At 42.1% G+C, this 25312-nt stretch overlaps 1 protein-coding gene across 2 annotated transcripts in view; it reads right to left on the reverse strand.

The window, feature by feature from the left end:
- The window catches only part of SLC35F2 (solute carrier family 35 member F2), a 59967-nt gene extending 37702 nt beyond the window's left edge, over positions 1-22265 (reverse strand). Inside the window, exon 1 of one of the 2 annotated variants that reach the window (XM_043482053.1) lies at positions 22012-22265. In XM_043482053.1, coding sequence (XP_043337988.1) covers positions 22012-22109 — 98 coding nt within the window. In that variant the 5' untranslated portion in view covers positions 22110-22265. Of the gene's footprint in view, positions 1-11486; positions 12455-22011 lie in introns of those variants that run through there. The other variant, XM_043482054.1, reaches the window with a different exon arrangement.
- Positions 22266-25312: the final 3047 nt, after the last annotated feature.

A 25312-nucleotide genomic window follows, 5' to 3' on the forward strand; every position in this document is an offset into this window, starting at 1 on the left:
TCTAACAATGAGAAATCTATTTTTTAAAATCTATGTTCTTTCTTTAAAAACCTGTAGAGTCTGAAGGGACCAGAAGAGACCATGCAGACTAACATTAGAAGACTTCTTTGACTCTTCATTTTGAATCCTTGTGCTAAGGTGGACTCATCCGTCACCATCAAGTATTATTTTATTACATTCACGCTAAAGAACCCCATCAAAATACCATACTTTATGTTTTTTATAGTGCCTTGCAAGATACAAAAACTTCTCTCTACCTTCTTTGATTTTTGATCCATTTGACAGTGCTGTGGAGTTACAGATGAAGAAACTGAGGCTGAGAGTGATGAAATGGGTCACCTAACTGATGTTGGTTCAAAAGTAGCAGAATTAGGCGCAAAATACAAGGCCCCAGCACTAAATAGAGTGTTTCTGCTAGCCCACTATGTTCCCTCCTATGTGAGTCTGTTAAAAAATAACTTAAAGTAGAGGATTCATCTCTTCTTTTTTTTCTCTAACCAAATATCTGACAAAAATGGATAAGGTGGCAAAAATACAAATTGGATAATACTAATGCCATCTCTTTCTATAAATGCCTGACTTCTCATCTAATCATTGACTATGACTTCAATATTATATTTCCCATATATTTTATATTAGATAAAATATTCCATAATAACTGTAGACTCAGATAGCATAGAATTAAATCAGTTACTATAGAATTATAATTAGTTTACATATTTCTCGGAATTTTATTTGCAAATATATCTTAACACACACCAAGTAATTTAATAATTACTGTGCACAATACTGAAGTATGCAAATTTTGGCAATACCTGGCAACTCTTATCATTGCAATATCATCCCACAGCCAATATGAGAAGGATACCAACATTAAGTTCTGTAGAAAATTAGAGTTAAGCAAAAACAGAAAGATACACACACACACACAAACACACACATCTTCACACAAATAGAGAAGCGTGAATGGAGAAAACAGCCACTTGTATTTTTCAGTAACTGCACCTATAATAGAAAGCTGAGGCTTGTCCGAGGGAGCTGATCTATCTCAGCTCGGTTCAGTTGCTCAGTCACGTTGCTCTTTGCAACCCCATGGACTACAGCATGACAGGCTTCCCTGTCCATCACCATCTCCCGGAGCTTGTTCAAACTCATGTCCATTGAGTCAGTGGTGCCATTCAACCATCTCATCCTCTGTCAACCCCTTCTCCTCCTGCCTTCTATCTTTCCCAGCATCAGGGTCTTTCCCAATGAGTCAGTTCTTCACATCAGGTGACCAAAGTATTGGAGTATTTCATGCATAAAGTATTGGAGTTTCAGCTTCAACATCAGTCCTTCCAATGAACATTCAGGACTGATTTCCTTTAGGATGGACTGCTTTGACCTCCTTGCAGTCCAAGGGACTGTCAAGAGTCTTCTCCAACACCACAGTTCAAAAGCATCAATCCTTCAGTGATGATCTAATGAAGTTTATACCTGGGTGTTATTTTCAGGAGTGGGCTAGGCTTTGCAGTAGTATACTACTCCTACCTAGAGATTGCTTAGTGAAAACAGTCCAACCTGGCAGGCAGTTGCTACAACCCACAGTGACCTTTATTACGATCTTCTTCTTAGTACCCTTTTCAATTCGGCAAATATGTTTTTAGTTCCTGATACTATAACAGACTCTCAGAATATAGAAAAATAATAGAGAGCCTGCCTTCATGAAATTCACAATACAACAGTGAAGAAAAACAGTAAAGAAACAATTGAGTGAGTGAGTGACAGTCACTCAGTCATGTCTGACTCTTTGTGATCCTATGAACTGTAGCCTGCCAGGCTCCCCTGTCCATGGAATTCTCCAGGCAAGAATATTGGAGTGGATTGCTATTTCCTAATCCTTACTTCTCCCGCTCTAGGGCTTTTGGCTGTGTCTTTTGGCTTAACTTGTAGCTCAGTCGGTAAAGAATCTGCCTGCATTGCAGGAGACCCAGGTTTGATCCCTGGGTTGGGAAGATCCCCTGGAGAAGGAAATGGCAACCCACTCCAGTATCCTTGCCTGGAAAATCTCATGGACAGAGGAGCCTGGTGGGCTGCAGTCCATGGGGTGGCAAAGAGTCGGGCACAACTGAGCGACTAACACTTACTTACTTACTTACTTTCGCTTAACACCCATTAAGAAGTGATCCCAGTTTTCAGAAAACAGAACAGGAGTTCCTATTCCCTTTCCTATTCCTATTCCCTGACTTCGTCAAGCTGCTCAGGTTAAGAGAAAGGGAATAGGAACTCCTGTTCTGTTACCTGAAAACTGGGATCACTTCTTAACAGGTGTTAAGCCAAAAGACACAGCCAAAAGCTCAAGAGCCTTACTTGCTACTACTTGCAGCGAGTAAGAACAACAGGTATCTTTCCCAAAGCAGTGTCTCACCAACAACAAAGCTGGAGAAGTTTGAAGCTAAGGGTTCACATATATTCATGAAGGGACTTGAGCAGAGAAGAATTCAGCACAGAATTGGGACTAAGGTTGACAAAGTCCAAGCTTTAGTTGACTGAAATCTCCAGGGTCAGAAAAGGTCAACATCATCATTCCTTAGATTCCAGTAGATCTGATGGTTGAGTATGTGGTCGGAGGAGGGGTCAGTTCCACAAAACCGACCAAGAACCCACATACTGGCTATCTTTACCACTGAAACATAACTGGGAATCTTTATAACTGATTTATTCCTTAGCTATTGTTACTTTTCTTGCCTAAGAACACATTTGTTCTTTTGTCCTTAAGATCACTAAATACTGAGACCTGATCAAGGATTGTGGTCAGGCTTAGATCACAAAATAGCTTAGGCCTTGCTCTAATGTCAAGAAAACCATGCCTGGCTCTCTTTCTCCAGGAACCCTCTACCTTATCTGCTTATAGGTCCCAGCAGACAATGGTATTATGAATTCTCCAGCATGCCTGGAGCCTAGAGATACAACTAATCCAAAGAAATTAGCAGCTACAAAATCTCTTTCAAACCTGTGGAACAACCTAAAAAGAAAACCAATTATTGGTTGATTATTTCAAACACAGACCATGTGCAAAAGGTGAGGGTTAGATGAGCTGAGAAATGTTTTCTTGATATTCTATGAATTATTGCTTACATTTGTACCAGCGTCCAGATGGTCTCTGTGCTCTAAAGTTATGTTTTTTTAACTGGAACCAATTTTAGACTCTATCACCAAATGTACTAGACAGAATAATGTCTCCCAAAACATCTCCATGCCCTAGTTCCCTGGAACCTATGAATAGTTCACCTTACATGGTACAATATTATGATATAAGAAATACATATTTAAGTCTTGGTTCCTGGCCAAATCCTAAAGCCCTTATAATTTCCTAAATGATAAGACTAAAAGGGGACTTCCCCAGTGGTACAGTAGCAAAGACTCTGCATTCCCAGTGCATGAGGCCTGGGTTCCATCCCAGGTCAGGGAACTAGATCCCACATGCTCTCAACTAAAGCAAAATTTCACATGCCGTGATAACAATCGAAGATCCAGCATGCTGCAACTAAGACCCGAGGCAGCCTAATTAATTAACTAATTTTTTTAAAAAGAGAGTTTTCAGTCGCTCAGTCATTTCCGACTCTTTGTGACCCTATGGACTGCAGCAAGCCAGGCTTCCCTGACCTTCACCATCTCCCGGAGCCTGCTCAAACTCATGTCTATTGAGTTAGTGATGCCATCCAACCATCTCATCCTCTGTCGTCCCTTTCTTCTGCCTTTGATCTCTCCCAGCATCAGGGTCTTTTCTAATGAGTCGGCTTCTTGCATCAGGTGGCCAAAGTATTGGAGCTTCTGCTTCATTATCAGTCCCTACAATGAATACTCAGGACTGATTTCCTTTAGGATGGACTGGTTGGATCTCCTTGCAGTCCAAGGGACTCTCAAGAGTCTTCCCCAACACCACAGTTCAAAAGCATCAATTCTTTGACACTCAATCTTCTTTATAGTCCAACTCTCACATCCACACATAACTACTGGAAAAACCATAGCTTTGACTATTGTCAGCAAAGTGATGTCTCTGCTTTTTAATATGCTGTCTAGGTTTGTCATGGCTTTTCTTCCAAGGTGCAAGCGTCAAATTTTAATTTCATGGCTGCAGTCACCATCTACAGTGATTTTGGAGACAGAGAAAGTGAAAGGACCACCTTTTTTTGTTTGTTGGTCTCCAGATCCTGAAATAGCTCCAGAGTAATAAAGGAGAAAGAATCATCTTTTGTTATTTGTAACAGGCCCTTTAAACCATGACAGAGTTTATGTTAATAATATGACTTTAAGAAAGCCCCTAAGGGTAGAGGACTGGTTGCCAGGGGAACCGGCCAGTAATTAGACGGCTGGAACTTTCAGCTCCACTCCCAAGGAAGGGGAGAGGGGCTGGAGGTTGAGTTAATCACTAACAACCAATGAATTAATCACTCTGCTACATAATGGGGGCTTCCCTGGTGGCTAAAGCTGTAAAGAATCTGTAGCAACTGCGGGAGACCCGGATTCCATCCCTGGATTGGGAAGATCACCTGAAGAAGAGAATAGCTATCCACTCCAGTATTCTTGCTTGGAGAATTTAATGGACTGAGGAGCCTGATGGGCTACAGTCCATGGGGTCATCAATGAAAACATTCATTAACCTCTGGTTGATCAGCAGAAATACAAGGTGACAACCTGGGACTCATGACTGATGTCTGAAATGGAAGGTTGGGAGGTGGGGGCATGTTAGGGAAATTAAAATGGAGGAAGTTTTGTTCAGGCTTCAGAAGCAGGAGAGCAGGCCTCTGATCGGCTTCTGACCTGCCTGGACACTGCCAGAATTCTATGCCTGCCTGCAAGCAAAGCAAGTCAGGAGGCACTTTAGATAAGACCAATGGGTCTTGGAATTCTTGAGCCCCTAGAGATCTGGCCAACTCCCTGGGATCTAATGAAATATTCACAAACAAACAAACAGCATTGTAAAAAAATTAAAATAATGGGACTTCCCTGGTGTGATATTGGTTAAGAATCTGCCTGCCAATGCAGGAGACAGGGCTTTGATACCTACTCTGGGAAGATCCCACATCCCATTGGGCAACTAAGCCTGTGTGCCACAACTACTGAAACCTGTGCCTTCTAGAGCCTAAGCGAAGCCAGAAAGTCTGTGCACAGAAACAAAGACCCAGCACAGACAAAAATAAATAAATAAATTTTTTTTAAAAAAGGAAAGATTAATGTAAAACCAGAGCTGCATTTTTGCGTGCAAACTGACGATGATGTCAGTTTGCAACCTGGGATTATAAATGGTAGCCCCCAAAACTGCAATCTGAAGTCTCACACATGGAGCAGATGAATCACCCGGGGTCCTTCCCCCATTGGGACCCCACATTGCTGTTAATGAGGGACTTCCCAGCATGCCATTTAAGTCTGGATGTTGGTCAGCACAATTTGGTGATATATATGCTGTTAATCTTCTCTATTGTTTCTATTTCTCTTTCCTTTTAATGATTGCATATTGAAATTAAGTTAAATACTGAAATTTAAGAGGCAAGGGAAAAAGGGAAAGATATCCCCAGCTGAATGCAGAGGAAGGAGAGATAAGAAGGCCTTCTTAAATGAACAATGCAAAGAAATAGAGGAAAACAATACAATGGGAAATACTAGACATCTCTTCAAGAAAATTGGAGCTACCAAGAGAAAATTTCATGTAAGGATGGGCACAATAAAGGACAGAAATGGTATGAACCTAACAGAAGCAGAAGATATTAAAAAGAGATAGCAAGAAAACACAGAAGAACTATACAAAAAAAGTCTTAATGACCCAGATAACCACAGTGGTGTGGTAACTCACCTAGAGCCAGACATTCTGGAGCGTGAAATCAAGTGGGCCTCAGGAAGCATTACCACAAAGCTAATGGAGGTGATAGAATTCCAGCTGAGGTATTTAAAATCCTAAAAGATGATGCTGTTAAAGTGTTGTACTCAATATGCCAGCAAATTTGGAAAACTCAGCAGTGACCACTGGACTGGAAAAGGTCCGTTTTCATTCCAATCCCAAAGAAGGGTAATGCCAAAGAATGTTCAAACTACCATACTATTGCGCTCGTTATACATGCTAGTAAGGTTATGTTCAAAATCCTTCAAGCTAGGCTTCAGCAGTACATGAACCAGGAACTTGCAGTTGTATAAGCTGGATTTAGAAAAGGCAGAGGAATCAGAGACCAAATCACCAGCATTCATTGGAACACAGAGAAAGCAAGGGAACGCCAGAAAAAGCATCTATTTCTGCCTCATTGACTATCCTAAAGCCTTTAACTGTGTGGATCACAATAAACTGTGGAAAATTCTTAAGGAGATGGGAATATCAGACCACTTTACCTATCACCTGAGAAACTTATATGCGGGTCGAGAAGCAACAGTTAGAACTGGACATAGGACAATGAACTGGTTCAAAATTGAGAAAGGAATACAACAAGCCTGCACATTGTCAACTTGCTTATTTAAGTTCTATGCAGAGTCTATCATGGGAAATGCCAGGCTGGATGAATCACAAGTTGGAATCAAGAATTCTGGGAGCAATATCAACAACCTCAGATATGCAGAGGACACCACCCTTGTGGCAGAAAGCAGAGAGGAACTAATGAGCCTCTTGATGAGGGTGAAAGAGAGTAAAAAAAGCTGGCTTAAAAGTCAATGTTCAAAAAACTAAGATAATGGCATCTGGTCCCATCACTTCATAGCAAAAAGAAGGAAAAAGTGGAAGCAGTGGCAGATTTTATTTTCTTGGGCTCCAAAAATCACTGTAGACGGTGACTGCAGGCATGAAATTACAAGACACTTGCTTGTTGAAAGGAAAGCTATGACAAATCTAGCCAGTGTGTTAAAAAGTAGAGACATCACTTTGTCAACAAAGGTCTGTCTAGTCAAATCTTTTCCAAATCTAGTCAAAGATTTTCCAGTATTCATGTACAGATGTGAGAGTTGGGCCATAATGAAGGCTGAGAGCCAAAGAATTGATGCTTTCGAACTGTGATGCTGAAGAAGACTCTTGAGAGTCCCTTGGTCATCAAGAGATCAAACCAGTCCATCCTAAAGGAAATCAATCCTGAATAATCATTGGAAGGACTGATGCTGAAGATGAAGGTTCAATACTTTGGCCACCTGATGCAAAGAACTGACTCATTGGAAAAGTCCCTGATGCTGGGAAAGATTGAAGGCAAAAGGAGAAGGGGGTGGCAGAGGATAAAATGGTTAGCTAGCATCACCAACTCAACGGACACTGGATTGCAGACAAAGTTGATCAGCAGCCATCCTGGATTAAAACACTTTTCATCATTTGCTGGGAAGAATGTGAACAAACTCCAGGATACAGTGAAAGATAGGGGAGCCTGGTGTGCTGCAGTAAATGGAGTGTCAAAGAGTCATACAAAACTTAGGAACAACATATCGAAATCAAGTTAAATAATAAGTCTGTATTAAATACTTAAGATGTTCATTTGTGTGTAACTATGAGTGGTTTCTTCTGTTAATGAATCCTTCGAACCTAAAATGAAAAGAAAACTTTCTACAAAACAGGGCAAGCTTGAGGGCTGCTGCTGTTTAGACGCTATGTCATGTCCAACTCTTTTGCAACCAACCCCATGGAATGTAGCCTGCCAGGCTCCTCTGTCCACGGGATTTTCCAAGCAAGAATACTAAAGTGGGCTGCCATTTCCTTCTCCAGGGATTGTCCAAACTAGGGACTGAACCATGTTCTTGCTTGGCAGGAGCATTCTTTACCACTGAGCCACCTGAGAAGTGCCTGTGGAGTCTGCACAAACTCCAAATAGTATCATACTAAATTGTAGTACACCCAGTTTGTGTCTGAAGAGCTGGTAAACTTGCTGATGTGAGAAAACCACAACCACCACCCCCACATTTGTCGTCAGAAATATTGAGTTAGGAAAATACAGTTTTTTCCTTTGGGCAAAAGGGACTTTGCAGATGTAATTATGGTTAAGTACCTTGAGATGAGTCTTTAAAAGGAAGACCCTTTTCCATCTGTGGTTGAGGGAGGTATGACTGCATAAAAAGAGTCCAAGAGAAGCAAAGTTTCTGGTTTTGAAGATGGGGGAAGGGGCCAAAACCAAGGAATGCAGGCACCCTCCAGAAAGTGAAAAGGCAAGGCTATCCACTCTCCCTAGAGCCTCCAGAGAAGAACACAACCCAGCTGATGTCTTGCTTTTTAGCCCAGTGAGACCTGTGTCAGATTTCTGCCCTAAGAAACTGTAAGATAATAAATCTGTTGCTTTCAGTCACTAAATTTGTAGTAATCTGTTATAACAGGAATAGAAAACTAGGGCACCAAGTCAACTTAGTTGCATATGACACCTAAAACAATATTTGAATCATAATGTTATTTAACTCTTTACATCCAACCCAATGATGGCCTTAGTAACAAGATAATCACATCAAGTAAAAAGCCTATTAAGTAACTGCAAACAAAGTTGATCAGGAGCCATCCCGGATTAAAACACTTTCATCATTTGCTGGGAAGAAAGTGAAACCATGCCATCAAACCAGAAACTACTGAACTAGTTTTATGTACATGAACAAAAGTACAGTTGGAAATCCAGAGATTTCCTCTTACATATCATGTCCTGCATGACTCTAAGATAGTCAGGAATACAGGGAAACATATTAATATTCACCATCTATACAGTAAAAGGGAGACAAATGCCAATCACTGTACTGAGCTTTTACATATATTAACTTAACGGATTTTCATACAAACATAAAATGTAGGTATTCTTTTGCCAAAGTTCAAAGTCCTTTAACCAAGTTATGACAAATAAATAGTAACACTAGGAAAGTGAAAGTCGCTCAGTCGTGTCCAACTCTTTGCAACCCCATGGACTGTAGCCCACCAGGCTCCCCTGTCCATGGAATTCTCCAAGCAAGAATACCAGAGTGGGTTGCCATTTCCTTCTCCGGGGGAACTTCCCGACCGAGGAATAAAGCTCGGGTCTCCTGCATTACAGGCAGATTCTTTACCATATGAGCCACCAGGGAAGCCTTGCAGTAACACTAGATTAAAATTCAAATAAGATTCTAAAGCTGTGTTCCTTCCATTCTGCTATGCTAAGAAAATGAAATAATGTGGGAAGATAGTAAGAAGGGTGCACAGTTCTAGAATAATTATCCCTCAATTCTTACAGCATTTGCATTGTAACTCTCCTTCCCATTTTCTACATTACGTCTGTAGTGTCTTCTATTCCTGTTTCGTTTGTTTTACTAGATTATAAAGGCAGAAAGTGTATCATGGAGATTTTTGTGCCTTCCTCTTATATTCATATAATATCCAGTACTGTTACTATTGTTAGTATTTTTAGTACTATTGTTAGTATTGTTACCATTACTATTATTACTGTTTACAGTAACAATATCTGACACTTGATGAGTGCACATTTTTTACCAAGCGCTGTTCTGACAATTTTGTAGTTCTAATTCATGTAATCCTCCCAACAATCCTATAAGGTAGGTAATATTTTTTTGCTATTTATAGATAAAGAAACTGAAGCACAAGACATTAAGCAACTTGCCCAATACTATACAGCTAGGAAACAGTGGAACCTGGGGAGCAGCCCAAACAATGTGGCTTATAATAATTGTACAGTACTGGAGGTACTGTAGCCCTCTCTTCTTTATCTATGGAGGATACATTCCAAGAATCCCAGTGGAAGACTGAAAATGTATATAATACTGAACCCTACACACGCCATGTTTTTTCCTATACATATATATGTACTCACAATAAAGTTAATTTATACATGAAGGAAGAGATTAACAACAGTAACTAATAACAGAATAGAGCAACTCTAACAATATATTGCAATAAAACTTATGTGAATGTGAGCTCTTTCAGAATATTTTACAGTACAGATTTAATGTGTTTTCCATCTTAATCTTAACTAAGCATCTATCACACACTGTGGCTGTAGCTTTTATTTTATTTTGCTCTATTTGGGTGCATCGGGTCTTAGTTGCAGCATGTGGGATCTTTGTTGCAGCACAGGGACTCTAGTTGTGGACTCAGAATTTGCTACAAGTGGGCTCTCCAATTGTGGTGAACAGGTTCTGGCTCAGTAACTGTGGCACGTGGGCTTAATTGCTCTGCAGTATGTAGGATCTTAGTTCCCCAATCAGGGATCAAACACACGTTCCCTGCATTGCAAGGCGGATTCTTAATCACTGGACCACCGGGGAAATCCCTGTGGCTGTAACTTTTACAGTTTGAGGTGCAACAGCAAACAAGCACACATTTCTTTTTCCTTCTTCACAGTTTCACAGAAGATTCATTCTTACCATACATCTTAGCAACTTCAGCAGACAAGTGTTTTTCCTCATTAAACAGAAAACTTTCACCATTTTAATTAAAGAAAACACCTGATAGCTTTTCTGTGGTGTATCCAAACTGCCAGCATCACTACTCTTGCATTTGTGGGCCATTTTTAAGTAACATAATGGTGACATGAACACAAAAATAGTCGATCTGATAATCGAGATGCCACAAGTGACTGATGGGCAGGACAGAAGAACAAAGGGATGAACCAAATCCCAGGTGGATGCAGCAGACAGCACAGGATTTCACCACACTACTCAGAGCAGCACGCATCAGAACTTATGAACTATTTCTGGAATTTTCCACTTAATGTTTTCAGGCCTCAGTTGACCATGTGTAACTGAAACCAAGGACAACCAAAAATAAACCAGCATTTATTAGGGACTCAAAATAGATTTCTTATTATCCTAGCAAGATTGAGGAGACAATAAAAACAACTGTGTCAGGTGTCACACTAAGTGCGTATATGTTGTTTCATTTAAATCCCATAAAAAAATAAATAAATAAAATAAATCCCATAAAAGCTTTTGTGAGAAAAGGATTACAACTGAATAGGCAAGAAACTGAGTTTCAGCCGTTCTGAGTTTGTACTTTCCCATCCTACATATTACCACTCTGATAATAACAAAAATAAAGTATACAACATTGAGGATTATGATACCATGCAAGGAGATCAACTGATACAAATTACCTTGAATCTCTAACAATGAGCATTAACACATCCATTTGATGATATATTCCACAATTAATTATTTTAATAAGGGGTGTTCTAATGAAATTAAGAAAGACATAAAATCTATTTATGGTATCCTCCCTCTGCCCTCCAATTTTGATTGGCTGAAAAGAGAAAGTCTGAAACACATATTCGAATCACCTATTCTCTTTGGACACAGGTCAGAGAAACGAGTCCTGCAGCCTACAAGGGGGAGGTTAAAGTGAAAGTGATAGTCGCTCAGTCGTGTGTGACTCTTTGCGACCCCGTGGACTGTAGCCTACCAGGCTCCTCTGTCCAAGGGATTCTCCAGGCAAGAACACTGGAGTGGGTTGCCATTCCCTTCTGCAGGGGATCTTCCCCACCCAGGGGTCGAAGCCGGGTCTCCTGCATTGCAGGCGGATTCCTTACCTGCTGAGCCACTAGCGAAGCGAACAAGGGGGCGCTGGAGAAGCTGTGGGCAATATGCAGAGGATGTGGCCTCTACCTCTTGGATTCTCCCTCTCCCCAGACTCCTGTGTGAGAATCCCGGAAGGGGCAACGCATGTGAAACACCCTCCAAGGTCAGGAAGAAGAGCTCCAGGACAGCTGGCAAGTTGGGGACAGGGATGGGGGAAGGGTAAATTCAGAAGGATGGGATTAGTACTGGGTAATTAGTGCACTGCAGTTTCAAGCGTCTAGACGGCTAGAGTTTTAAAATCCTGTGACAGATGTACAAGCATATCTCTACTCAGCCCAGTCTGGCAAAGGCAAGGAAGAAAACAGACTAACCCTGTTCTCGATGAGCAATCAAGAAGCCACCACCCATAAAATTGAAATTCCTAATATTGCCTACCCACTGAGGCTGAGGCTGAATAGGAAGTTTTGAAGAACTGTTCTTTTTAACCATTGGAAAATCTAAATGTACATCCCTTGTGGATTACCAAAACAAAAATACGGATTTCAAAACTTGAGGGTTTTGTTGTTTTGTTGTCTGTTTTGTGTGTTTTAAATAGTAAGATGTAATCCTCAAATGAAGAAAAGCAACTGGTCTGCATTTAGAAGAATAAAATCAACAGCGACAGCAAAGCTAAGAGACAGGCAGAGAATCCCACTGTGGTTTGGGTTCCTGGCTCCATCTGCTTCTCTGCTCTCTGTGTGGTTTGGCACTTAAACCCTCCTTGAATTCTGCGAAGTCATAAATTTTCCTTTTTACCTACAATAGTGGTCAGCTAGATTTCTCTGCTAACAATCAAATTAATACACTATTCAAACACCAACCAGACACCAAAAGAAAACAGGCGTCTAAGCCTGAAAGTTCCTGAGGGCTGAGTCTGGGAGGGGAAGGGTGGTGTAAAGGAGTGAGTCATGATAGTCTTTCAACATTCCACAGGCCTTAAACCAGAAAAACTCACTCCCCTCCGGAGTCTGCTTCATTTGCTCCTAATTTACGCCTGCCAGCTCTGAACTACTCTCAGCCTTTTCAACTGGAACTGCCAGCATCAGGCAAGGAGAAGCAATGAGCATTAGTGGGGAACCTGATACAAGCCCCAACTTTTTAAGCTCTCAGGTGGCATCTTTAAAATCTATGTAAATTGCATTGTGTATGTGTTTGTGAAAGTCACTCAGTTGGGCCTTTGCGACCCCATGAACTATACAGGCCATGGAATTCTCCAGGCCAGAATACTGGAGTGGGTAGCCTCTCCCTTCTCCAGGTGATCTTAACCCAGGGATCGAACCCAGGTCTCCCACATTGCAGGTGGATTCTATACCAGCTGAGCCATAAAAGAAGCCCATAGAGACACCATTTGATATAAAAGTAATAGCAAAAGATGGGTATTTCACAGATAATATGAGTATTTCTCAAAACTGGAAACAAAGCCAATAAACATACAAAGAGACCCAGCTTCATTATTGATCAGGGATACACAAATTAAGATACTCTTTTACATTCACTTGATTGTAAAAATCTTAAAGTATGATAACATCAAATGTTAGGATATTTGTTTCACAGGATTTCTCATATTTAGCTGGTGGGAGTATAAGTTCATATAAACACTTTGGATAAAGTTTGGCATTTATTTTATAAAGTTGAACAATCACATACCCTCTAATCCAGCAGTTCCTCTCATAGGTGTATGTGTGTGTGCATGTGTACATATTAAAGAAGCTCTGACAAGTGGTCAATAGGAGACAGTAGAAGAATGTTCCTAAAGTCCTGTTCACTATTCCAAAACACATAGAAAAAAGCCCAAATGCCCTTCAATGGAATGAGAACATAAAATGTGGTATACTCACAGGAAAGAATATTGTATGAAGCAAAAGGGAGTGTTTTGCAGGATCAGGCAACAATACGGATGAATCTTAGCAATGTGATATGGGGGGTGTAAATAAATCCCAACAGATTATTCATAACATACCCTTTTTAAACAGTTTTTTTTTTAAGATAATAAAATATAAGTTTTAGAAACGTATACAGGAACAAAACTATACCAAAATGAGAGCAAGGAAATGGTGAAAGAAGGATTTAGGATGCTGATTATCTTTGGTTGGGAAAGAAGGGATAGTGTGAAATGAAATATTTCCTGCCATATCAGCTAGCAAGAAATGTCATTGCTATCTGCAATTCCAGCCCTCCAAATGTGAATCTCTGAGCCCTGCCAACAAGTGGCACCACTCTCTACCCAAGGAACTTAAGGAGGCTACAGTCATCAGCGATTACAGTCCTCCAGTATGAGCTGGTGAGCCATAAGGGAATTCAAGAGAGAAAAGAATACTTTTGTAAAATGCAGGATGCTGGCCCCAGATAGCTGAAATGCATAGGAAAGAAAAGACTTCAATAATCCCAGAGTCTTGCATCTTCCCATACATAGAAAGGTGCTAAATTCCTAGATACCTGGTTTCCCTTACTTAACAATAATCTTTGATGGTCAGACTGCCTGACCCTTTGTTGCAAATTTGTATATTGCCTGACTCCCTCTCCTGCCTCCTCAGAGCAGTTTTTCAGGGCCTCTGAGATGCTGTCTCCCGGGCTAGGAGTCCTAAACATTCCCACCGAGTGAAATATTCTCTACTTTCAGGATGTGACTAATTTTTTAGTCAACAGTTTGAAAGAGGTGGATGGAAATTACCATCACAATTCCAGTTTTAGGGCTGGTAGTAGGTATGTAAGAACATATTGCATGCAAAAAAAATTAGTCATTCATGGGCCAACTATGAAAGCATGTCATGTGCCAGGGATTATGATTAATACACTTCCATGCAACTGGAATCTAAAAAATAAATGATGCTCCAGGAAGAGAATTATATTTATCCTGTGACTTTATATTCTCCCTGGCACCCCAAGGGGATACGAACAGCCCAGAGGAAAAATTCTAGGGGGCAAAATTGTCCCGGGCTTGATTTTTCTGTTTGGTGCCCAGCTCAGAGGAGGCAGGGTCACCACAGTGGTAGCAGTCCAGGCGCTGGGACCAGACTGACTTGGAGGAGATGAAACCCAGCTGCTTTCCTTACTGCTGTGTGACTAATCCCGTTGAGGAATAAGACTTAACCTATCAGTGCCTCAGCTTCCAAATGTGTCTAGGGGACTGGCAATGCCAGCATAACACTGCAGAGGATTACTGTAAGGATTACATGAGTTAATCCACATGACATCCTGGGATAGTGAGGTTGCTCTAGGTATACTAAGTAAAGTTTACTCAACAAAGATTGACTTTTAACAGTATTTATCTCTGACTTGACACCACAGTGAAAAGTGTAAGAAATATTCTCCTAATGGATATGTTAGGGGAAGCACACTTACTGAAACTGCCTACCCTGGCCAGGCACCAGAGTAACTATTTGCATGAGTTATTTTACAACAGGAAGTCCTAGTAAGGAACATGGAACTAATAAGCCACCACCAACCAGTTCAGCAAAGGTCAAAAGGAGACACCACGTGTCAGACCACTTCCCAGAATCCTTCTCACGGGCATCCGACTTGGTTGACCAACGTGTGCACCACCAGGAAGGACTCTGAGTCAGAATGGTTGGCCAAAGACAACCGAGAAATTAATCCCATCACCATAAACCCTCAGACTGAAAGTCACATGGCAAAGTGGTTCTCCTGGGTTCCCTTATCCTACTGGTCTCTGCACGGGCGCCCTTCCCCAATAAAATCTCGTGCTTTGTCAGCATGTATGTCTCCTTGGACAATTCATTTCCGAGTGTTAGACAACAGTTCTCTTGGACCCTGGAAGGGATCCCCCTTCCTGCAACTGATACATGTCTACGTATGGCTGAGTAGCTTTGCTGTATGTCCGAAACTATCACAACATTATCAGTCAACTATACTCCATCATAAAATAAAAACTCAAAAAGAAAAAATATTCTGTAGTCCCCTTTTGCAGAGCACTGCTCTGGGAAGCTCCAAGTCACATAGCATAGTAATACCAGTCTCAAGCTCTCAGTAGGATTTGCTGGGCTGAAGAAACCAAGTCAATACGTTCCTTAAATACTCTTATTTCCAAGAAACAACTAGAAAGAATTCTGAGATTCAAAGGTGGTTTTTGATGGAATCTTTCTCTGCATCATTGGCATGAATAACCAAGTTTTCATGACATACGACTTATCTGATGACTTTAATTAACACAGACCCCCGTAACCATCTAAAAAGAAGTCCCACAATCTGTAGACTTAAAGTTTTTATAATTTATTAAAATAAAAACCATTTAAATCTTTATACAGGGCCTATTTATACTTTGACTATGAGCAATTCTAAGAAATGGGTTTTCTAGTTTCTACAGCAGTAATAGGTTAGAAGTCATCATCTACAAAAATGTAGACTTTTAGATATGCTCAATACAGAAAAAAATCATGTGTGACAACTATGAGAAAGAAGTCTGAAAAAAATAAGACAAAATATTAACTCAAATGGCCTCTTAGCATATTATGACTACTCAGCAGAATAATTTTAATTATCATAATAATCATAATGATGATCCTGAATCATCAAGAAAAGGTACTATTTTGAATGCACTTTGTTTATTAAAAGGCAAGTAGTCTTATTTCCATTTTAAATATACCATTAAGACTTCTAAATGATGGACTTTTTCCTTGGTAAAATCTCCAGAATTAGTTGCAAATGGACTCACTAAGTAATTCAGTGGGTTGGCCTAACCAAGACAGTTGTTTGATACAAACCAATTAAATGGTGAAGAACTGTTGCCCAAAATTATGACAACAGAACTGAGTAATCCATTACAAAAACAGTGCCCCTTTGATGGGATTTAAAAGTAAGTCTTAATATTTTTTAAAAAGTGAGTCAAAAGTTACCTGTAAAATTCACCTGCATGAAATATTTCATTTTCTCCGATGTTCCTCAGTAAATAATAATATAAGGAAGCTTTATAACTTTTTAACAAACTTACCAAACTAATGTACAGAAAAGCAGTTACCTTGAGAGGCAATTTGCTTCTTCCATAGCTGTAGCTCGTGAAAACTACTTTTTTATTACAGTATGGTAACGTAATGAGTTAGGAAACAGGTACAGAAGAGCATAGAGGAAGGGCACCCAACAGAGAGACAGCAAGGAGCCAAGGAAGAAGACTGCCTAACTCAGTGCTGTCTACAAAGAGTCTTTAAGCAGCCACGAGGTCAGACAGGAAAGCATTCCAGGAGGGAGGTACGAGTGTAAAGACATGGACTATGACGTGTGGCAGCAAGGGCCTCAGAGGCATGCCGGTGTTGCTGGCCCATGTGAGAGATGGACGTCCTGGGAACTGAGCCTGGAGAGCAAAGCGGGCCAATGGTAGAGAGCCTTACAGTTCATGTCAAGAACTCTGAGTTCTCAAAAAAAGGAAAAATATTGCATGAGTCCACTTATAAAAGGGATCTAGAATAGTCAAATTTGTAGAGACAGAATGTAGAATGGTGGTTTCCAGGGGCTGTGGGGAGAAAGGGATGTGGAGTTAGGGTGTAACAGGTTCAGGTTTTCCGTTTGGAATAATTAACAAGTTCTGGAAATGGAGAGTGGTGATGGATGCACGACATTGTGAATATACGTAATGTCACTGAATTAGACACTTAAAATGGTTAAAATGGTAAACTTTATGTTATATATATTTTATCATAATAAAAATCTCTAAAAATATAATAACTGTGTTCAGGTAAGAAGAAGACAAAGGAGGGAGGAAGGGGTGGGGGAGGAAAGAAGAGGGGGAACAGCGGCCAGAAGCAGTACCCACAGCCACAGCTTGAGCTCCATTCAGTAACCAGCGGCTCTCAGCCTTGTTTTAACTGCAGAACCCTGTCTTCAAACGTCTTGCACAAAAGTTCAACTGTAAAACAGGCAAAGCCACAGACCAAGTGGGGGCCAAAGGCCAGCCCAGGAGCCCACCAACTTCTATTTCCCATCTTGCCCCCATAATGGACCCAGAGGAAACTTCAGTGCCCCTCCAAGAGCTTCCCCAAATTGCAAACCACTGTGCAACTAATGGGAGGAAGCCTAAAAGTTTCACCCTCAACACGGTGCAGTGAGATTTCTGAAATAGTACTGCAAAACAGGTTAGTTTAGAGTCAAATGATTCTACAGTCCATGGGGCTGCGAAGAGTCGGACACCACTTGGCAACTGAACAACGACATGAATCAAATGAAACTATCTCATCTTTGCCTCTCCTTGAGGCAGGAGACAGTTGGGCCACAATTAGGCACTTACAACTGGCCACCTGTTTACATTTCTTAGAGCAAGAAAAAGATGGGCTTCATGCCAGACACTTACAACCAGTCTCCTGTTTGCTAAGTGAGACACATGTCTGACTCTTTGCAACCCCATGGACTGTAGCCCCCCAGGCTCCTCTGTCCATGAAATTCTCCAGGCAAGAATACTGGAGTGGGTAGCCATTCCCTTCCACGGGCTCTTCCTGACACAGGGATCAAACCCGAGTCTCTTGCATCTCCTACAATGGCAGAAGGATTCTTTACCACTGCGCTACCCAGGTTCAATTCCTGGGCAGGGAATTAAGATCTGAGGCCCCTGCTCACAGCTGCCTCTGTGAGATCATCAACAGCAATCTGCCCTCAGGCAAATTACTTACCTGCTATGAAAGCGAAGTGAAGTCACTCAGTCATGTCCGACACTTGGCAACCCCATGGTTGCCTACCATGCTGTAGGCTGTAGGCATGCTCCTCCATGCATGGATTTTCCAGGCAAGAGTACTGGAGTGGGTTGCCATTTCCTTCTCCAGGGAATCTTCCCGACCCAGGGATGGAACCGGGGTCTCCTGCATTGTAGGCAGACGCTTTACCGTCTGACCCACCAGGGAAGTCTAACCTGCTATCAAAGGGACTAAAAAACCTTTTTATAAGGGCTGATGAAATGTTAGTTAGAAGCCTATCCCTTCTCCAGCCGATCGTCCCAACCCAAGAATTGAATCAGGGTCTCCTGCATTGCAGACGGATTCTTTACCAACTGAGCTATTAGGGAAGCTTGAAGGACACTTTATTGGGGATAAAATTCTCATTTGATGGCAGTTATTGGTGCCCTTCAGTGTTATTTGGCATTACTCTGGTTCCTCTGTAATGAGATGATTCAGAGTAGGTGAAGGCATGAAAATGAAGAGGAACTAATGGCAGAAAGTAAAGAGGAACTAAAAAGCCTCTTTTAGTTGGCTTAAACTAGTTGGCTTAAACCTTTGGAGCCCAAAAAAAAGTCTGACACTGTTTCTTTTAGTTGGCTTAAAAAGTTGGCTTAAACCTCAACATTCAGAAAACTAAGATCATGGCATCTGGTTCCATCACTTCATGGGAAATAGATGGGGGAACAGGGTCAGACTTTATTTTTGGGGCTCCAAAATCACTGCAGATGGTGACTGCAGCCATGAAATTAAAAGACGCTTACCCCTTGGAAGGAAAGTTATGACCAACCTGGATAGCATAGTAAAAAGCAGAGACATTACTTTGCCAACAAAGGTCCGCCTAGTCAAGGCTATGATTTTTCCAGTGGTCATGTACGGATGTGAGAGTTGGACTGTGAAGAAAGCTGAGCGCCGAAAAATTGATTCTTTTGAACTGTGGTGTTGGAGAAGACTCTTGAGAGTCCCTTGGACTGCAAGGAGATCCAACCAGTCCATCCTAAAGGAGATCAGTCCTGGGTGTTCATTGGAAGCACTGATGCTGAAGCTGAAACTCCAGTACTTTGGCCACCTCATGCGAAGAGTTGATTCATTGGAAAAGACCCTGATGCTGGGAGGGACTGGGGGCAGGAGAAGGGGACGAGAGAAGATGAGATGGCTGGATGGCATCACCAACTTGACGGACAGGAGTTTGAGTAAACTCCAGGAGTTGGTGATGGACAGGGAGGCCTGGCGTGCTGCGATTCATGGGGTCGCAAAGAGTCGGACATGACTGAGCAACTGAACTGAACTGAAGGCATGAATGGAAGCTATGACAAAAGTGCAAGTAATGATAAAGGTCTAAACTTAAGTAAGACAATAGGGATTGGAGGGGGAGGTGAACTCCAGATACTTTCTGGAAGTGCTGTCAAGAAGAGAAATAAGCACTGGCAGCCATCTCATATTCCTGCAAATAAACCTGAAGAAAGGAGCAGAGATAAGCAGGAATAATCTTTGGGCTATTCCTAGAACTGTTGGGGGGGTGGGGCGGGGAGGGAGTGGAATATACCCTGAGGCAGAGAACAGCCAGAGGCCACGTGGAAGGCTTTTAAAGTCCACCCTTACCTCTTCCCTAAGCTGCATTACTGCCCATCCCTGTAACAACTTCCTGCATGCTGAGAAGTTAAAAAGGTTCAGACTTTCTAGCCCAGAGCCATTCCTCCACCCAGCTCCCTCAAGCTCCTAAGGTAATGAGCTACTTCACCTCTTCAAGTCTAGTACAAGTGATGAGTTTTAACACTAAGAGTTTAAAATACTAAATATAAGAAGTACTGGATATTGGGCAAAATGCATTTTTCTGATTGCTGGGTTAGACAAGGAAAAACTGCAAATCAGAATTTATGTTTGGACAGTTGCCAGAGGTAGGACTGAAAATCTTAATGAACAAAAGAGCTCTGCCAAAAAAAAAAACTCTAGCCCAAGACCCTCAGAATAAAGATCAATAAAGGAAAGATTAAAGGGAGTATGGTAGACTGGAAAGGAGTCTCAAGAACTCTAGTCATCCCTTATTCATTCATTCATTTGTGGGATTTGGGGCAGGGGGGGAAGATCTGAATTTCTGCTGTCAAGGACTTTGTGCATCAGGAATGTAAGATGCATACAAATAGCTATCACACAGGGAAGAAAATAAAAATCAATAAGGGAGGCACAAAAAAAAGTGTGTTTAGAGAGAGAAGAAATCTCATGTCTAGGAAGCTATGAGATATTCCTGGTATTAATAAAATAGAACAGATTTTGAAAATATTAGAACATTAGGGGGACAAAATACTGCTCTTCTTTCTTATGTCTTGCTAAACTAATCTGCTGTATAGTCTGTCTTGTTTCGGGGTTGCTATTATCTCCTAAAGCAACACCACACCTTCCTATTACCCAAGAATTGGGGGCTGATGATGCATAAAACTAACCCATGAATAGTAAGTACCATGAACCAAACTGTCTGCCACTCCTGTGTAGTCAGCCACTTAATCTCCACAATATCACAACAAAATAGGTACTGCTATCATCCCCATTCTACAAGTGAGAAAACTGGGGCACAGAGAAGTTAAATGACTTATCCACAATCAGTCAGCTGGTAAGTGGCACAAACAGAATTTGAGTCTGTGCTCTTAGACATTGCTCTAAGACATGTACTCTTAGACACTGCCTCCCAGCTGAGAACTTCTGGCTAAATTATCAGGCATACCGTATATTACTGGATAATGCAAGGTGATTTTTGGCCACCTTTCCCCTTTAAACATATACAGCTATTTAAAACCATTCTTATTTACATGACAAAAAGATATACACCATTACTGATCTAGTTTTGAAAATGGTATGACTTTTCAAGACATAGTTTTCACAACCTTTTATGAAAAATTCGATTTGTTAATCTGAAAAAAAAAAAAAAAAAATGCCTGTGTCATAATGAGCCAGTGGCCAGGAGCACTTAAGGTCAGTTTAGGCTGGAGTGGACAGGCATCATTCCTTACAGGTCCTTGCATGGCCTTGCGAAATTGGTTTAGCTTTCTTTGTTTCTCCATCAGCAAAGTAGGGATAACAACAGTGCCATCTCATAAAGTGGTAAGGATTAAATAATATTATCCATAAAAATTCCTAAGCACAGTACTTGACTGTGAATGCTCCATGAATGCTGGCTTTCATTATTTAAATCCTGAGTTATCTCTATTTCCAGGATACAAGTCAGCCACTGACCACACAAATGCTTTCCCCGACCCAGAGTCTCTCCCAATCCCTTAAACACACTTCTATTTTCTACAGAGCATGGTGACAACAGAAACAGCTTCTCTGGACCCTGGACCCAAAGGTGGCTGCGTCGCCTCTCATCTCAGCCCAAGGAAGGAGCTGGCTCTAGACTACCTCCAGGCGGCACCAGAAAACTCAACCCCGATTTTTCACTTGGGTGAACTCAACTGTTAGTGGACTAGGCTCCGCAGCAGAGGAATGTGGACACAGGCTCCAGGGAGAGGAGCTCGCCCACCTACCAAGCCCGAGGGTGGGGACCCCTCCTTCACAGCATCTCTGGGGGCCCCGTCTCCTGCAGGCTGGGAGGCCACCGGGGACAGACCTAATGATGCCCAAAGAGTTAATTTCCCATCAAATCCTCTGAAACACATCCCCGCGATTTCTAAGGGGGAGCCCGGGGAGGGACCCCAAGCGTTCAAAAAACCAGTAAGGAGGAAAACCCCTGCGGCACGTGTTGAGCCGCCTAAACCAGTTCCCCCAACGCACGCCGCCACCGAGTCCGAGCCGGGGTGCTCCCTGCGGCGCCCGCAGCCCAGCCGGCCGCGGAGCACTGCCCTCCACTCACCAGGTGAAGAGCTTGCCCTTGATCCAGAGCAGCAGGCTGGCCGAGCCCGGCGCGTGCGGCTCCCGGCCGCCAGGTCCCGCCGGCGAGGCGGCCTCCATGGGAGCCCCGCGGTCTCCGGCGCCCGGAACCCCTAGAAGTGCCGGGTCCCGGAAGACGGGAGGCGGCGCTTGTGCGGCCGGCGGGGGCTCGGCGCGGCCCGTGGGTCCGCGCTCTCGCTCTCGCCGGCGTCCCTCTCTCACCTCTGCTGGGCGGACTCGTTCTGCGGCAAATCATTAACTGTCAAGGCCCTGGGGCCAGGCGATCCATCAGCAGATGACGGTCTGGCACCTCCGAGAGCACGCAGCAGCAAGAGAAAGGGCGCTTTTTTTTTCCCGCCTTGGCAGCGGAGCTTCACTGCTGGGCGACACCCAGTATGCCTTTCAAGTTCTTATGGTCCTTTATTTAAAATCAGCAAATGAGGTGAATCTAGGTTATGCCAGCGTGCTAACCTAAGAAGCAGTCATTTAGCTACTGCCGCCAAAAGCTTGACTCTCTATGTACCAATCACAAACAGAAATAGGGAGACAGAACCATAGAGAAGGAAAGAATGGCTTGCTTTCTTTACCAGGCAAACGGGGAATCCAGAAGGCTAGCGTTTCTAGAACAATGCCCCCGTCCCTGGTGAATAGGTAAAGGTTATATAGTCTGGCAGGGGGATGTGATAAGGCTCAAGGCAGTAAAACTCTTGCTTTCTTCTGCAAAGTTTTTAAAGGGTGGGGTTACTGGCAAAATTAAGGTGTGTGTAGAGTCCAAGTTTACCGTTGGAGTACAAAATGAAGACGGGCAAAGGTTAGCCAAGTTTTGCCAAGAGAACTGGTCATAGGAAACACCCTCTTCCAACAACAGGAGACAACTCTACATATGCTCACCACCAGATGGTCAATACCGAAATCAGATTGATTATATCTTTGCAGCTGAACATGGAGAAACTCCACACAGTCAGCAAAAACAAGACCGGGAGCTGACTGTGGCTCAGATCATGAACCCCTTATTGCAAAATTCAGACTTAAAATGAAAAAAGTAGGGAAAACCACTAGGCCATTCAGGTATGACCTAAATCAAATTCCTTACCATTGTACAGTAGAAGTGACAAAAAGATTCAAGGGATTAGATGTGATAGACTCTCAGTTCAGTTGCTCGGTTGTGTGCTACTGTTTGCCAGCCCATGGACTGCAGCACACCAAACTTCCCTGTCCATCACCAACTCCTGGAGTTTGCTAAAATTCAGGTCCATTGAGATGGTGATGCCATCCAACCATCTTATCCTCTGTCATCCCCTTCTCCTCCCACCTTCAATCTTTCCCAGCATCAGCGTCTTTTCCAATGAGTCAGTTCTTCACATCAGGTGACCAAAGTATTGGACTTTCAGGTTCAGCATCAGTCCTTCCAATGAACACCCAGGACTGATCTCCTTTAAGATCGACTGTTTGGCTCTCCTTGTAGTCCAAGGGACTCTCAAGAGTCTTCTCCAACACCACAGTTCAAAAGCATCAATTCTTCAGTGCTCAGCTTTCTTTATAGTCCAACTCTTACATCCATACATGACTAACTGGAAAAACCATAGCTTTGACCAGACAGACCTTTGTTGGCAAAGTAACCTCTCTGTTTTTTTTTTTTTTTCTCTCTCTCTGCTTTTTAATACACTGTCCAAGTTTGTCTTAACTTTTCTTCCAAGGAGTAAGCGTCTTTTAATTTCATGGCTGCCATCACCATCAGCAGTGATTTTGGAGCTCAAGAAAATAAAATCTCTCACTGTTTCCGTTGTTTTCCCCATCTATTTGCAACAAAGTGATGGGACTGGATGCCATGATCTTAGTTTTTCTGAATGTTGAGTTTTAAGCCAACTTTCACTCTCCTTCTTAAATTTCATCAAGAGTTTCTTTAGTTGTTCTTGGCTTTCTTCCGTAAGTGTGGTGTCATCTGCATATCTGAGGTTATTGATATTTCTCCCAGCAATCTTGATTCCACGTTGTGCTTCATCCAGCCCAGCATTTTGCATTATGTACTCTGCATATAAGTTAAATAAGCCAGATGACAATCAGTCTTGATGTGCTCCTTTCCCAATTTGAAACTAGTCTATTGTTCCATTTCCAGTTCTGCTGCTTCTTGACCTGCATACAGATTTCTCAGGAGACAGGTCAGGTGGTCTGGTATTCCCATCTCTTTCAGAATTTTCCAGTTTGTTCTGATCCAGAGTCAAAGTCTTTGACATAGTCAATAAAGCAGAAGCAGATGTTTATCTGGAACTCTCTTGCTTTTTCTACGATCCAACAGATATTGGCAATTTAATCTCTGGTTCCTCTACCTTTTCTAAATCCAGCTTGAACATCTGGAAGTTCACGGTTCATGCACTGTTGAAGCCTGACTTGGAGAATTTTGAGCATTACTTTACTAGCATGTGAGATGAGTGCAATTGTGTGATAATTTGAACATTCTTTGGCATTGCCTTTCTTTGGAATTGGAATGAAAATTGACCTTTTCCAGTCCTGTGGCCACTGCTGAGTTTTCCAAATTTGCTGGCATATTGAGTGCAGCACTTTCATAGCATCATCTTTTAGGATTGGAAATAGCTCAACTGGAATTCCATCACCTTCACTAACTTTGCTCATAGCGATGCTTCCTAATGCCCGTTTGACTTCGCATTCCAGGATGCATGGCTCTAGGTGAGTGATCACCCCAGCATGATTATCTGGGTCATGAAGATCTTTTTTGTATAGTTCTTCTATGTATTCTTGCCACTGCTTAATATTTTCTTCTTCTGTTAGGTCCATACCATTTCTGTCCTTTATTGTGCCCATCTTTGCATGAAATGTTCCCTTGGTATCTCTAATTTTTTGAAAGAGATCTCTAGTCTTTCCCATCCTATTATTTTCCTCTATTTCTTTGCACTGATCCTTGAGGAAGGCTTTCCTATCTCTCCCTGCTATTCTTTAAAACTCTGCATTCAAATAGGTATATCTTTCCTTGTCTCTTTTGCCTCTAGCTTCTCTTCTTCTCTCAGCTATTTGTAAGGCCTCCTCAGACAACCATTTTGCTCTTTTGCATTTCTTTTTCTTGGGGACGGTCTTGATCACTGCCTCATGTACAGTGTCACAAACCTCAGTCCATAGTTCTTCAGGCACACTGTTTATCAGATCTACTCCCTTGAGTCTATTTGTCATTTCCTCTGTATAATCATAAGGGATTTGATTTAGGTTATACCTCAATGGTCTAGTGGTTTTCCCTACTTTCTTCAACTTCAGTCTGAATTTTGGTAATAAGG

This window comes from Cervus canadensis, chromosome 11 (assembly GCF_019320065.1).
Source record: "Cervus canadensis isolate Bull #8, Minnesota chromosome 11, ASM1932006v1, whole genome shotgun sequence".
Taxonomy (NCBI): Eukaryota; Metazoa; Chordata; class Mammalia; order Artiodactyla; family Cervidae; genus Cervus; species Cervus canadensis.